This window comes from Oncorhynchus keta, chromosome 12 (assembly GCF_023373465.1).
Source record: "Oncorhynchus keta strain PuntledgeMale-10-30-2019 chromosome 12, Oket_V2, whole genome shotgun sequence".
In the NCBI taxonomy this organism is placed as follows: domain Eukaryota; kingdom Metazoa; phylum Chordata; class Actinopteri; order Salmoniformes; family Salmonidae; genus Oncorhynchus; species Oncorhynchus keta.
Window position 1 is genome coordinate 48,877,147 of NC_068432.1, and position 15,000 is coordinate 48,892,146.

Below are 15,000 nucleotides of genomic sequence, written 5' to 3' on the forward strand. Positions count from 1 at the left end.
TTCCAGATCAGATGTTGAGACATATTAATGACTCCACTTGAGACCACAGACAGCATCCTGATGAGAGAGACTGACTCCAGATCAGATGTTGAGACATATTAATGACTCCACTTGAGACCACAGACAGCATCCTGATGAGAGAGACTGATTCCAGATCAGATGTTGAGACATATTAATGACTCCACTTGAGACCACAGACAGCATCCTGATGAGAGAGACTGACTCCAGATCAGATGTTGAGACATATTAATGACTCCACTTGAGACCACAGACAGCATCCTGATGAGAGAGACTGACTCCAGATCACATGTTGAGACAGTGAACATCTCAAATTAAATCAATTGTTATTTAAAGTGTATTTAAAACAGCAACACACTAAAATGAAGTCGAGAAAAGAAAACCAAGCAGGAAGAATAAAGGAACACAAAACAGACAACACAATAAAATAAAAAAATAACAAAATTATTCATCTGCTCTGTGACTCATCTCTTACTTGACTTCAGATCAGATGCTGTGACAGATTAACGACTCCATTAGGGCACAGCACCCTGTAGAGAGAATGACTCCAGACCAGTGTAGTGACACAGGCCCCAGTAGACCTCTCTGCCTTATGACAACCACAGTCAAGAAACGTGGCGCTACTGAATTATCCATGCAATGTCTTGAGTACATGCGTTTGATTGCTTTATGTTCTCCTCTGTTTAATGTTTCATATTGAAATTACATGATTTCAGATGATAATGTGGTCTCCCTGAGACCTATTCAGTCACTGATATGGGTGTATTCATTCTCTCTGGTTTACGTGAGGTCATGGGTAACCTATATTGAGAGAGATGAGAGCGATTATCTTCACTGTGTGAGCTGATCAGAACGGCAGCAGCCTCGCTCTGAAGGGCCTCAGGCTGAATTTGTTCCTCCTTCGACCACCTGATACTTCCATACTCAATCCATACTATCACCCCACTGTGTCTGTGTGTGTGTTGTCGTTGTGAATGTTGTGAATGTTGTGTATGTTGTGTATGTTGTGTCTGTGTGTGTTGTTGTGAATGTTGTGTATGTTGTGTCTGTGTGTGTTGTTGTTGTGAATGTTGTGAATGTTGTGTATGTATGTGTTGTTGTTGTGAATGCTGTGTATGTTGTGTCTGTGTGTGTTATCGTTGTGAATGTTGTGTATGTTGTGTATGTTGTGTCTGTGTGTGTTGTTGTTGTGAATGCTGTGTATGTTGTGAATGTTGTGAATGTTCAGTATGTTGTTAATGTTCAGTATGTTGTGAATGTTCAGTATGTTGTGTATGTTCAGTATGTTGTGAATGTTCAGTATGTTGTTAATGTTCAGTATGTTATGAATGTTCAGTATGTTGTGAATGTTCAGTATGTTGTGAATGTTCAGTATGTTGTTAATGTTCAGTATGTTGTGAATGTTCAGTATGTTGTGTATCTTATGAATGTTCAGTATGTTGTGGATGTTCAATATGTTGTGAATGTTCAGTATGTTATGAATGTTCAGTAAGTTGTGAATGTTGTGAATCTTCAGTATGTTGTGAATGTTCAGTATGTTGTGAATGTTCAGTATGTTGTGTATCTTATGAATGTTCAGTATGTTGTGAATGTTCAATATGTTGTGAATGTTCAGTATGTTGTGAATGTTCAGTAAGTTGTGAATGTTGTGAATCTTCAGTATAAGTAATAATGTTAATATATGTGAATGTTCAGTATGTTTGAATGTTCAATATGTTGTGAATGTTCAGTATGTCATGAATGTTCAGTACATTCTGAATGTTGGAATGTTCAGTATGTTGTGAATGTTCGAATGTTCAGTACCCTGAATGTTGTGAATGTTCAGTATGTTGTGAATGTTCAATATGTTGTGAATGTTCAGTATGTTGTGAATCTTCAGTATGTTGTGAATGTTCAGTATGTTGTGAATGTTCAATATGTTGTGAATGTTCAGTATGTTGTGAATGTTCAGTATGTTGTGAATGTTCAATATGTTGTGAATGTTCAGTATGTTATGAATGTTCAGTAAGTTGTGAATGTTGTGAATGTTCAGTATGTTGTGAATGTTCTGTATGTTGTTGTTGTTGTTAATGTTCAGTATGTTGTGAATGTTGTGAATGTTCAGTATGTTGTGAATGTTGTGAATGTTCAGTATGTTGTGAATGTTCAATATGTTATGAATGTTCAGTATGTTGTGAATGTTCAGTATGTTATGAATGTTCAGTAAGTTGTGAATGTTGTGAATGTTCAGTATGTTGTGAATGTTCAGTATGTTGTGAATGTTGTGAATGTTCAGTATGTTGTGAATGTTGTGAATGTTCAGTATGTTGTGAATGTTGTGAATGTTCAGTATGTTATGAATGTTCAGTATGTTATGAATGTTCAGTATGTTGTGAATGTTCAGTATGTTGTGAATGTTCAGTATGTTATGAATGTTGTGTATGTTGTGAATGTTCAGTATGTTGTTGTTGTTGTGAATGTTCAGTATGTTGTTGTTGTTGTGAATGTTCAGTATGTTGTTGTTGTTAATGTTCAGTATGTTGTTGTCGTTGTTGTTGTGAATGTTCAGTATGTTGTGAATGTTCAGTATGTTGTGAATGTTCAGTATGTTATTAATGTTCAGTATGTTGTTGTTGTTAATGTTCAGTATGTTGTTGTTGTTAATGTTCAGTATGTTGTTGTTGTTAATGTTCAGTATGTTGTTGTTGTTAATGTTCAGTATGTTGTTGTTGTTCATGTTCAGTATGTTGTTGTTGTTGTTGTTGTTGTTGTGAATGTTCAGTATGTTATGAATGTTCAGTATGTTGTGAATGTTCAGTATGTTATGAATGTTCAGTATGTTGTGAATGTTCAGTATGTTGTGAATGTTCAGTATGTTGTTGTTGTTGTGAATGTTCAGTATGTTATGAATGTTCAGTATGTAATGAATGTTCAGTATGTTGTGAATGTTCAGTATGTTGTGAATGTTCAGTATGTTATGAATGTTCAGTATGTTATGAATGTTCAGTATGTTGTGAATGTTCAGTATGTGAATGTTCAGTATGTTAATGTTCAGTATGTTGTATGTTCAGTATGTTGTGAATGTTCAGTATGTTGTTGTTGTTGTTGTTGTGAATGTTCAGTATGTTATGAATGTTCAGTATGTTGTGAATGTTCAGTATGTTATGAATGTTCAGTATGTTGTGAATGTTCAGTATGTTGTTGTTGTTGTGAATGTTCAGTATGTTGTGAATGTTCAGTATGTTGTGAATGTTCAGTATGTTATGAATGTTCAGTATGTTGTGAATGTTCAGTATGTTATGAATGTTCAGTATGTTGTGAATGTCCTTGGTTCCTATTACAACATACCATATTGCCTGTAATGTTTGCTAAAACCTTCCTTTGAATGTTATTTTACCTCCAATTGCTTTCGGGCGCTATGTTTTTGAAGTCAACGTGACAGCCTTTGTTTTGTCGGATATTTTCTATTTTTTGTTCATTTGGTTTGTCGACATGATCTCTTCTCTCCATCTTTACAGTATAAACAAGTGGAGCAGTACATGTCGTTCCACAAGCTCCCCGCAGACATGCGGCAGAAGATCCATGATTACTATGAACATCGTTATCAGGGCAAGATCTTTGACGAGGACAATATCCTGAGTGAGCTCAACGACCCGCTCAAAGAGGTAAGGAGGATGACGCCTGGTGTTGTCTATTCTATTTCACTCTTCAGTGTCCGAAATTGGCACCCTATTACCTAAATAGTGCACTGCTTTTGACCAGAGCCATATGGGACCCCGGTCAAAAGTAGTGCACTCTAAAGGGAATAGGGTGCCATTTGGGACACTACGGCTTTGTATAAATGGTCGTTTGTCACAGGGTTTCGTGCTAATCAAATCAAATCGTATTTGTCACAAACTCCAAATACTTCAGGTGTAGTAGACCTTACAGTGAAATGCTTACTGACGAGCCCCTAACCAACAATGCAGTTTAGGTTAAAAAAAAAAAGAATAAAAATACGAATAACAAATAAAAGTAACAAGTAATTAATTCTGCAACAGAGGAAGGCAACCTTTCTTAATATATCATCTCTAAGCATCTCTAATTGCTTAAACATGGAGCGCTGAGTTGTTTTATCACTAATTAATGTTCTTTTACATTTATGATATACCAGTATTTATACTTTATATATCATACTGGTCTATTGACTGGGTGAATTTATCAACAATGGATGATTATTGACATGTCTCATGTGCTTTATTACAAATGTAATAGACACACTGCACAAATTGATTCACTACAGCTGGTGGAACACAAGCTAAACAGATACATTAATTTAATTGGCGTGAAGTCAGTCAGTTGCTCAAGCACGCAATACACAGGTGTGAAACAAGAGAGATCAGGAAGTGAGATGACAATTTCATCTGATTAGTGTTTAGACCCATTAAGACGTCAACCCAACCAATAGACAGACACATGAGGTGTTCCCAGAGTTTTGACAATAGAGAGGTCGTTAAGACGTCAAGCCAACCAATAGACAGACACATGAGGTGTTCCCAGAGTTTTGACAATAGAGAGGTCGTTAAGACGTCAAGCCAACCAATAGACAGACACATGAGGTGTTCCCAGAGCCAATAGAAGGCCGTTAAGACAAGCCAACCAATAGACAGACACGTGAGGTGTTCCCAGAGCTTTGACAATAGAGAGGCCGTTAAGACGTCAAGCCAACCAATAGACAGACACATGAGGTGTTCCCAGAGTTTTGACAATAGAGGTCGTTAAGACGTCAACCCAACCAATAGACAGACACATGAGGTGTTCCCAGAGTTTTGACAATAGAGAGGTCGTTAAGACGTCAAGCCAACCAATAGACAGACACATGAGGTGTTCCCAGAGTTTTGACAATAGAGGTCGTTAAGACGTCAAGCCAACCAATAGACAGACACATGAGGTGTTCCCAGAGTTTTGACAATAGAGAGGCCGTTAAGACGTCAACCCAACCAATAGACAGACACATGAGGTGTTCCCAGAGCTTTGACAATAGAGAGGTCGTTAAGACGTCAACCCAACCAATAGACAGACACATGAGGTGTTCCCAGAGCTTTGACAATAGAGAGGCCGTTAAGACGTCAAGCCAACCAATAGACAGACACATGAGGTGTTCCCAGAGTTTTGACAATAGAGAGGCCGTTAAGACGTCAAGCCAACCAATAGACAGACACATGAGGTGTTCCCAGAGTTTTGACAATAGAGAGGTCGTTAAGACGTCAAGCCAACCAATAGACAGACACGTGAGGTGTTCCCAGAGCTTTGACAATAGAGAGGCCGTTAAGACGTCAAGCCAACCAATAGACAGACACATGAGGTGTTCCCAGAGTTTTGACAATAGAGGCCGTTAAGACGTCAAGCCAACCAATAGACAGACACGTGAGGTGTTCCCAGAGCTTTGACAATATAGAGGCCGTTAAGACGTCAACCCAACCAATAGACAGACACATGAGGTGTTCCCAGAGCTTTGACAATAGAGAGGTCGTTAAGACGTCAACCCAACCAATAGACAGACACATGAGGTGTTCCCAGAGCTTTGACAATAGAGAGGCCGTTAAGACGTCAAGCCAACCAATAGACAGACACATGAGGTGAGGTGTTCCAATAGACAGACACATGAGGTGTTCCCTTTGACAATAGAGAGGTCGTTAAGACGTCAACCCAACCAATAGACAGACACATGAGGTGTTCCCAGAGTTTTGACAATAGAGGCCGTTAAGACGTCAAGCCAACCAATAGACAGACACGTGAGGTGTTCCCAGAGTTTTGACAATAGAGGTCGTTAAGACATCAACCCAACCAATAGACAGACACGTGAGGTGTTCCCAGAGCTTTGACAATAGAGAGGTCGTTAAGACGTCAAGCCAACCAATAGACAGACACATGAGGTGTTCCCAGAGCTTTGACAATATAGAGGCCGTTAAGACGTCAACCCAACCAATAGACAGACACGTGAGGTGTTCCCAGAGCTTTGACAATATAGAGGCCGTTAAGACGTCAAGCCAACCAATAGACAGACACATGAGGTGTTCCCAGAGTTTTGACTCGTTAAGACATCAACCCAACCAATAGACAGACACGTGAGGTGTTCCAGAGTTGACAATAGAGAGGCCGTTAAGACGTCAAGCCAACCAATAGACAGACACATGAGGTGTTCCCAGAGTTTTGACAATAGAGAGGCCGTTAAGACGTCAAGCCAACCAATAGACAGACACATGAGGTGTTCCCAGAGTTTTGACAATAGAGAGGCCGTTAAGACGTCAAGCCAACCAATAGACAGACACATGAGGTGTTCCCAGAGCTTTGACAATAGAGAGGCCGTTAAGACGTCAAGCCAACCAATAGACAGACACATGAGGTGTTCCCAGAGTTTTGACAATATAGAGGCCGTTAAGACGTCAAGCCAACCAATAGACAGACACATGAGGTGTTCCCAGAGTTTTGACAATAGAGAGGCCGTTAAGACGTCAACCCAACCAATAGACAGACACATGAGGTGTTCCCAGAGTTTTGACAATAGAGAGGCCGTTAAGACATCAAGCCAACCAATAGACAGACACATGAGGTGTTCCCAGGCTGCATCAATTTACAAGTGTACAATATAGGCCTACATGGAACACGATGTCACATTAGATACAGCCAGACAGTCAAAGTAAAATAAAAGAAGGCAAGATACGTTTAAGTTTCTTAAATTCAGTGACCAATTTATAAGGCTCTCTTTGTTCTTTGTGTCAACCCTCTACCTGCTTCATAGTTGGCTGCCCTCTCTGTATGAGCAGATAAGGGCTCTCATGTAGCCTAATGATGCAGAGATGGGGGATTGGAGAGGAGGAGAGTGGTGGAAATGAGGGATAGAGGAGGGAGGTGAGGGGACAGAGGGAGAAGAGAAGAGGAGGGATGTAATTGCCTATGTCTCTCATGTAACCCCATTAAGTCACCAACCAGAATGAGACATATTGGAGCACAGTATTGCCTGGCCCAGCACAGAAAAGGGTAGATCTACACAGTATTGTAGATCACAGCACAGGAAACCATATATCTACACAGAACATTAGAGTACATGACAGCATTAACACAGTAGAGCACATGGCAGCATTTACACAGTAGAGCACAAGCATAGGTCTGTACAGCACAGTAAAGCGAAGCCCAGATAACCCAGTCTTGCCCACAATACTGAGAACAAGACAGATCCACAGAGCACTGAACTGGACAGGAATGCATATTTCATATTGCAGCTCAGCTAAAATAGGTTAATCTCAGCTCAGCGGCAGCGTAGCCTAGTGGTTAGAGCGTTGGACTAGTAACCGAAAGGTTGCGAGTTCAAACCCCCGAGCTGACAAGGTACAAATCTGTCGTTCTACCCCTGAACAGGCAGTTAACCCACTGTTCCCAGGCCGTCATTGAAAATAAGAATCTGTTCTTAACTGACTTGCCTGGTAAAATTAAAATATGTTAATCTCAGCTCAGCTGGGTTTATCTCAACTCAGCTCATGTCAGCTCAGGTAAATTCAGCTCAGCTTGGTTAATCCCAGCTCAGCTCAGCTGGGTTCATCACAGCTCAGCTAGGCTCATCTCAGCTCAGCTAAATTCAGCTCAGTTAAATTAATCTCAGCTCAGCTCAGCTAGGTTAATCTCAGTTCAGGTAAATTCAGCTCAGCTCGGTTAATCTCAGCTGGGTTCAGCTCAGCCAGGCTCATTTTAGCTCAGCTAAATTCAGCTCAGCTAGTTTAATCTCAGCTCAGCTATGTTCAGCTCAGCTCAGTTAAATTCATCTCAGCTCAGGTAAATTTAGTTTAGCTATGTTAATCTCAGCTCAGCTCAGGTCAGTTAAATTAATCTCAGCTCAGATAGGTTAATCTCAACTCAGCTATGTTAATCTCAGCTCAGCTCAGATAGGTTAATCTCAGCTCAGCCCAGGTCAGTTAAATTAATCTCAACTCAGTTATGTTAATCTCATCTCAGCTCAGATAGGTTCATCTCAGCTAAACCCAGGTCAGTTAAATTAATCTCAACTCAGCTATGTTAATCTCATCTCAGCTCAGATAGGTTCATCTCAGCTCAGCTCAGCTCAGATAGGTTCATCTCAGCTAAACCCAGGTCAGTTAAATTAATCTCAGCTCAGATAGGTTAATCTCAGCTCAACTATGTTAATCTCATCTCAGCTCAGATAGGTTCATCTCAGCTCAGTATATCACTGCAGGAAGCACACAGCACCACAGAGACAACCAGACATACAGAGCCTTCAGAAAGTATTCACACCCCTTGAGCTTTTCCACATTTCGTTGTGTTACAACCTTAATTTAAAATGGATACAATTTAGATGTTGTGTCACTGGCCTACACACAATACCCCATAATGTCAGTAGAATTGTGTTTTTCTGAATTTTTACAAATTAATTATAAATGAAAAGCTGAAATGTCTCGAGTCAACAACTATTCAACCTCTTTGCTATGGCAAGCCTAATTAAGTTCAGGACTAAACGTTTGCTTAACAACTCACATAATAAGTTGCATGGACTCACTCAGTGTGCAATAATAGTGTTTGACATGATTTTTGAATGACTACCTCATCTCTGTACCCCACACATACAAAATATCTGCAAGGTCCCTCAGTCGAGCGGTGAATTTCAAAAAGCAATTCACTTTTTGTCCTGAATACAAAATGTTATGTTTGGGGCAAATTCAATACATATTTTCAAGTATACTGGTGGCTGCATCATGTTATGGGTATGCTTGTAATCGTTAAGGTCTGGGGAGTGTTTCAGGATAATAAAAAAACAAATGAAATGGAGCTAAGCACAGGCAAAATGTGCTAACACATCTAAAAACATGTTTTCACTTTGTCATTATGGGGTATGGTGTGTAGATGGGTAAAAAAACAAACAATTTCAGGCATTTTGAATTCAGGCTGTAACACAACAACATTTGGAATTGTATTTTATTTAACCCGGTAAGCTGACTGAGAACATTCTCATTTACAGCAACGACCTGGGGAATAGTTACAGGGGAGAGGAGGGGGGGATGAATGAGTCAATTGTAAACTGGGGATGATTAGGTGACCATGATGGTATGAGGACCAGATTGTGAATTTAGCCAGGACACTGGGGCTAGCACCCCTATTCTTACGATTAGTGCCATGGAATCTTTAGTGACCACAGAGAGTCAGGACACCCATTTAATGTCCCATCCGAAAGATGGCAACCAATGTCCCCAATCACTGCCCTGGGGCATTTGGGATATTTTTTTAGACCAGAGGAAAGGGTGCCTCCTCTGGCCCTCCAACACCACTTCCAGCAGCATTTGGTCTCCCATCCAGGGACTGACCAGGACCAACCCTGCTAAGCTTCAGAAGCCAGCCAGCAGTGGGAATAAGTCATGGGGTATGAATCCTTTCTGAAGGCAGTGTATCAGGGAAGAGTGTGGGGGGGATGATGATGATGTTCATCCTATGGTGAGAAAACAGTTAAAGTTTCATCTTGACAATTTCTGCAGCTGGTCGGACGTCGTTTCATTGCAGCCAGGCAGCTATTTATACTGCCAGGCACCGCTGCCATGGGACAGGTTTGCTGCTTTAAATAGATAAAGTCTAAAGATTGTTTCCCTAGTGGGGCTCCATCCTGGCCAAGCCGGGCTGAATACTGAGCATCTAATTCATTAATCGTTGTGCATGATTGAGGTCAGAACCCACTGCTGCTGTTGACTCAGTACTGAGCTAACAGCACAAAACTCAGCCGAACAGGAGATTGGCTGATGTATCCTTGGCTCAGATGCTCCCATTGGAGAGTCATCATCTCTCACAGGAAGTGAGTAAGCAGTTAGTGGAACAGTGAAGGCCAAGCTCTGTCAGTCTGTCTGCATGGCAACAGAGACAGAGGAGGGGAGGCAGGCAGGCACTGCTCAGTAAACACTAACAGACCCCCATATAGGAAACAATCTCCTGCTGTTGTCTGAGATAACCAGAGAGATCATTGCCCTCTGCTGAGGCCAAGATCATCACCAGAGACAAGTTTCTGCACATTTTCTAGAGTACCATTTTCCTGATACTTTAGACAAGCACCAAACTGAAACATTGGAAGAGCCATTCTCAAACACACCCTGAATGCCAAACAATCTCCTGTTGTTTCTGAAGAGACTAAGGTCATGATTATCATCATCAAAGACCAAAAGTTACCCCAAAGAGTGATGAAAAGTGTTTTTGTAGATATTACATCCATTCCAATGCAGAGACATGATGAATATTGAGATTGCATGTTGAACTTGGACGTGTCCCATTAGAGTATTGTAACAAATTGCATTTGACATAACCAATAACAAAAAGTAATTGGGGAACTCGCCAAAGCTTTCCGTTATCACCACTCTTATTTGTCCTGACGTTCGAGCCTGACAGCAGCTATATGTAATCAAGAAGGGCTCGCAGGGGGTCAAGAAAGGAAAATAATTTGCCCTATTTGACAGATACCGTTCATATCCATCAGAGAGACTTTTGCCAAACGCCTTTGTTATAGTTTTCACAATATTTATTATGAACAATGCATCTAAAACTATCTTTTTCTATCTTTTTTTTTACCCAGGAAATTGTGAACTTCAACTGTCGGAAGCTGGTGGCTACCATGCCGCTGTTCGCCAACGCGGACCCCAACTTCGTGACGGGCATGTTGAGCAAGCTGAAGTTCGAGGTGTTCCAGCCCAACGATTACATCATCAGGGAGGGCACCGTGGGCAAGAAGATGTACTTCATTCAACATGGTGTGGCCAGTGTCATCACCAAGCTTAACAAAGAGATGAAGCTGACGGATGGCTCTTACTTTGGAGGTACGTAGGGGAAATAAAGACTGTGTGTGTGTGTGTGTGTGTGTGTGTGTGTGTGTGTGTGTGTGTGTGTGTGTGTGTGTGTGTGTGTGTGTGTGTGTGTGTGTGTGAGTGCGTGCGTGCGTGCGTGCGTGCGTGCGTGCGTGTGTTACCTGCAGTACCTTTTCTCTATTGGAAATGGATATTTGTCCAACAGAGCCAAAGTGTAAGGTTAGCCATAGGGATCAAACGTGTGTAAACAGGTACCAAGCTTAAACATGAAAAGAGAGCATTTCTTAAACCAACCCTGACAAACCCCTTTAAATGCTCAGACCCACTCCCATCCATTCAGCTGTATCCTGTTTTTACACATATTAAGCCCTGGGTATACAGTGAACATGAATGCAACACTCAGTCAGCAGTATCTCTCCAGTTTCAGTTCCTCTGCTTTCAATGTTTGTCAAGTCCCATCACTGCCGATGTAGATTAATGTTTTGGGGGGGATGGGAGTTAGTTTCTCCAATGATATAACATTCATCTGGATGGGGTGGTGGAAGGCGGGGTAGAGGGAGTTGAAGGGGAGACAAGCCAAGCTCAGGATCAGGGCTCAGAGCACCCAGAGGACAAACAAAGGTTGCATGGCTATCTACTCTGCGTTCGGGCTCTGCAGCAGCAGCCAACTGAGAATGTCCCTTTTGCATAATTGAGGAAGAAATCCCCCCATCTCCCTAGCACGTTATACAAAACTATCAAATATTTTGCCATTGAATTGTTTTATTTAAAGGCAAGTGTTTACATTTGCCACATTTTCCCAGGCATGTCATTTATGTCATGAAAGAGAGAGAGAGAAGCAGGTTTGAACTATTCTTAGAAAATGGATGTGATGTCACATTTTTCATTTAATCCAAGTTCACCCCCTCCCACAGAAAGACGATTTAGGATTCTAAGAATATCTTCTGGCTGTGTGGTTTGCCTCATGCAATCCTCCAGATAGATATGGCCTGTCTGGGGGGGGAGCGGTGAATCAAAGAACAAATCAGTGAAGTATTTTTTCATTCAAACTCCCCAGCTGTCTGAACAACCTCACGTCCATTTATTTAAGACGGTTGGTCCTCTAGCCCAAACGAGTAATTGAATTAAAAACAGGTAACTACAGACAAGCAATCAAACAACTGTATCACACCTTGCTTTTGATGCATGTTACATAAGCAAATGTACTGTATTGTAATCAAATGATTCATCCACTAGTATGACTTCCCAGATTTTGTTTAGCCTTGTAGACAGTAGGGTTAAACTCCAACTCTAGTGGACAGGGCTGCATCTGATCAGGACACAGTGGACCAAGGGGAGTGACTAGAAACTTAAGATGGGGTCCTATAGGAGGGTATAATGAATGACTCCCGCTGTAATTAAATTTAACAGCAGTTGGTCAATAGTGATTAACGACACACTGTGTATCTCTGTCAGATCAAGCTGTAGGGGGTATAATTGTGACTGCACAAACTTGTTCAGGTAACTCTGTTAAGATTTATTAAAGACATCTTATAAAAAGAAGTTCCAAATGAATGATGAATTTAAAGAAGCTGTCCGACGTTATATCATTTTGTTTTGACTGCCTAATATTCACTAATGTGTCATTCAACTCTGATTGCCTACTTTGAACGCCCCCATATTTTATAGACGATTATGCAGGTACACTCTACAGTATTTTATAGAGACCATTTCACAGGTACACTCTACAGTATTTTATAGAGACCATTTCACAGGTACACTCTACAGTATTTTATAGAGACCATTTCACAGGTACACTCTACAGTATTTTATAGAGACCATTTCACAGGTACACCCTACAGTATTTTATAGAGACCATTTCACAGGCACACTCTACAGTATTTTATAGAGACCATTTCACAGGTACACCCTACAGTATTTTATAGAGACCATTTCACAGGTACACTCTACAGTATTTTATAGAGACCATTTCACAGGCACACTCTACAGTATTTTATAGAGACCATTTCACAGGTACACTCTACAGTATTTTATAGAGACCATTTGACAGGTACACTCCACAGTATTTTATAGAGACCATTTCACAGGTACACTCTACAGTATGTATTTTATAGAGACCATTTCACAGGTACACTCTACAGTATTTTATAGAGACCATTTCACAGGTACAATCTACAGTATTTTATAGAGACCATTTCACAGGTACACTCTACAGTATTTTATAGAGACCATTTCACAGGTACACTCTACAGTATTTTATAGAGACCATTTCACAGGTACACTCTACAGTATTTTATAGAGACCATTTCACAGGTACACTCTACAGTATTTTATAGAGCCATTTCACAGGGACACTCTACAGTATTTTATAGGGACCATTTCACAGATACACTCTACAGTATTTTATAGAGACCATTTCACAGGGACACTCTACAGTATTTTATAGAGACCATTTCACAGGTACACTCTACAGTATTTTATAGAGACCATTTCACAGGTACTCTACAGTATTTTATAGAGACCATTTCACAGGTACACTCTACAGTATTTTATAGAGACCATTTCACAGGTACACTCTACAGTATTTTATAGAGACCATTTCACAGGTACACCCTACAGTATTTTATAGAGACCATTTCACAGGTACTCTACAGTATTTTATAGAGACCATTTCACAGGTACACTCTACAGTATTTTATAGAGACCATTTCACAGGTACACTCTACAGTATTTTATAGAGACCATTTCACAGGTACACTCTACAGTATTTTACAGAGACCATTTCACAGGTACACCCTACAGTATTTTACAGAGACCATTTCACAGGTACACTCTACAGTATTTTATAGAGCCATTTCACAGGTACACTCTACAGTATTTTATAGAGACCATTTCACAGGTACACCCTACAGTATTTTACAGAGACCATTTCACAGGTACACTCTACAGTATTTTATAGAGCCATTTCACAGGTACACTCTACAGTATTTTATAGAGACCATTTCCCAGGTACAGTATTTTACAGAGACCATTTCACAGGTACAGTATTTTATGATTTTCTGGTCCTCTGGTCCTCTCAGGCAGCTCATACACACCTGTGGGGAAAAGGTGAAAGACACATTTCCATTCGAACCAAATGGACAATAAAGTATCTATTCTATTTTATGCTATTCTACACAACACTTGTCTTATAGCAGTTGGCAGGGCAGCCAGGTGACAGAGACGAATAGTAGAAGTAGTTGCAGTGAGAGGGCCTGTGCTTTTTATGAGCAAGACTCGTGGCAGCCTAGAGACCAGTGACTTTGGAAGGTGAACCAGAGTGCAAATGAAGGCTGTAATTCAAACGGGTCACAGCAAAGGGACAGTTAGAGGCTCCTTCTAGGGGTTGTTTTGTGTATATTATAATTGTCCTGCTCCTGCTCTGCACACTATGTATGTATCCCAAATGGTACCCTCTTCCCTATATAGTGTGCTACTTTTGACCAGAGCCCTATGGAACCCTATTCCCTATATAGTGTGCTACTTTTGACCAGAGCCCTATGGAACCCTATTCCCTATATAGTGCACTACTTTTGACCAGAGCCCTATGGAACCCTATTCCCTATATAGTGTGCTACTTTTGACCAGAGCCCTATGGAACCCTATTCCCTATATAGTGCACTACTTTTGACCAGAGCCCTATGGAACCCTATTCCCTATATAGTGCACTACTTTTGACCAGAGCCCTATGGAACCCTATTCCCTATGCAGTGTACTACTTTTGACCTAGACTAATATTTGGGACATTTCCTAGGGTTATTTCCCGTCACCAGTGAATTGTGTTTAGTTGCATCATGCTGTGTGTGATGGTGGTGTGCACTGTAAGCCCCAAACGGGAATAGAAATCAAATTGAAATGAAACAGAGCCTTCACTCATTTTGAGGCAGCATGAATGGTGTGTGTGTGTGTGTATGTAGCCCGTCATTTTGCCACGCTATGCTGATGCCAGCCACCTGCTCCGGCCTGCTGCCCATCTGGTGGGTAGTGATACACCCCCCCTCTCTGTTGGTCGTTGCATAAGTATGGCATTAGGTAGGGAGCTGACTTGAGAGCAGCTGGTCCAGTCAGAAACCTCACTACTTCCCCTCCACTGAACCACATTATCAGCAGCATAACATAGCCCCAGATCTAGCCAAAG

General features: G+C 41.0%; 1 protein-coding gene across 11 annotated transcripts in view; it reads left to right on the forward strand.

Annotated features, from left to right (window-relative positions):
• LOC118391633 (potassium/sodium hyperpolarization-activated cyclic nucleotide-gated channel 1) overlaps window positions 1–15,000 on the forward strand; it is a 199,281-nt gene that overhangs the window by 161,166 nt on the left and 23,115 nt on the right. For all 11 annotated transcript variants that reach the window (XR_008061330.1, XR_008061332.1, XR_008061335.1 and 8 more), the window contains exons 5-6: window positions 3,516–3,662; window positions 10,595–10,835. Coding sequence is in view for 1 of the 11 variants with exons in the window: in XM_052458543.1 (XP_052314503.1) it covers window positions 3,516–3,662; window positions 10,595–10,835 (388 nt within the window). In the remaining 10 variants the exon portion in view is untranslated. The remainder of the gene's footprint in view (window positions 1–3,515; window positions 3,663–10,594; window positions 10,836–15,000) is intronic.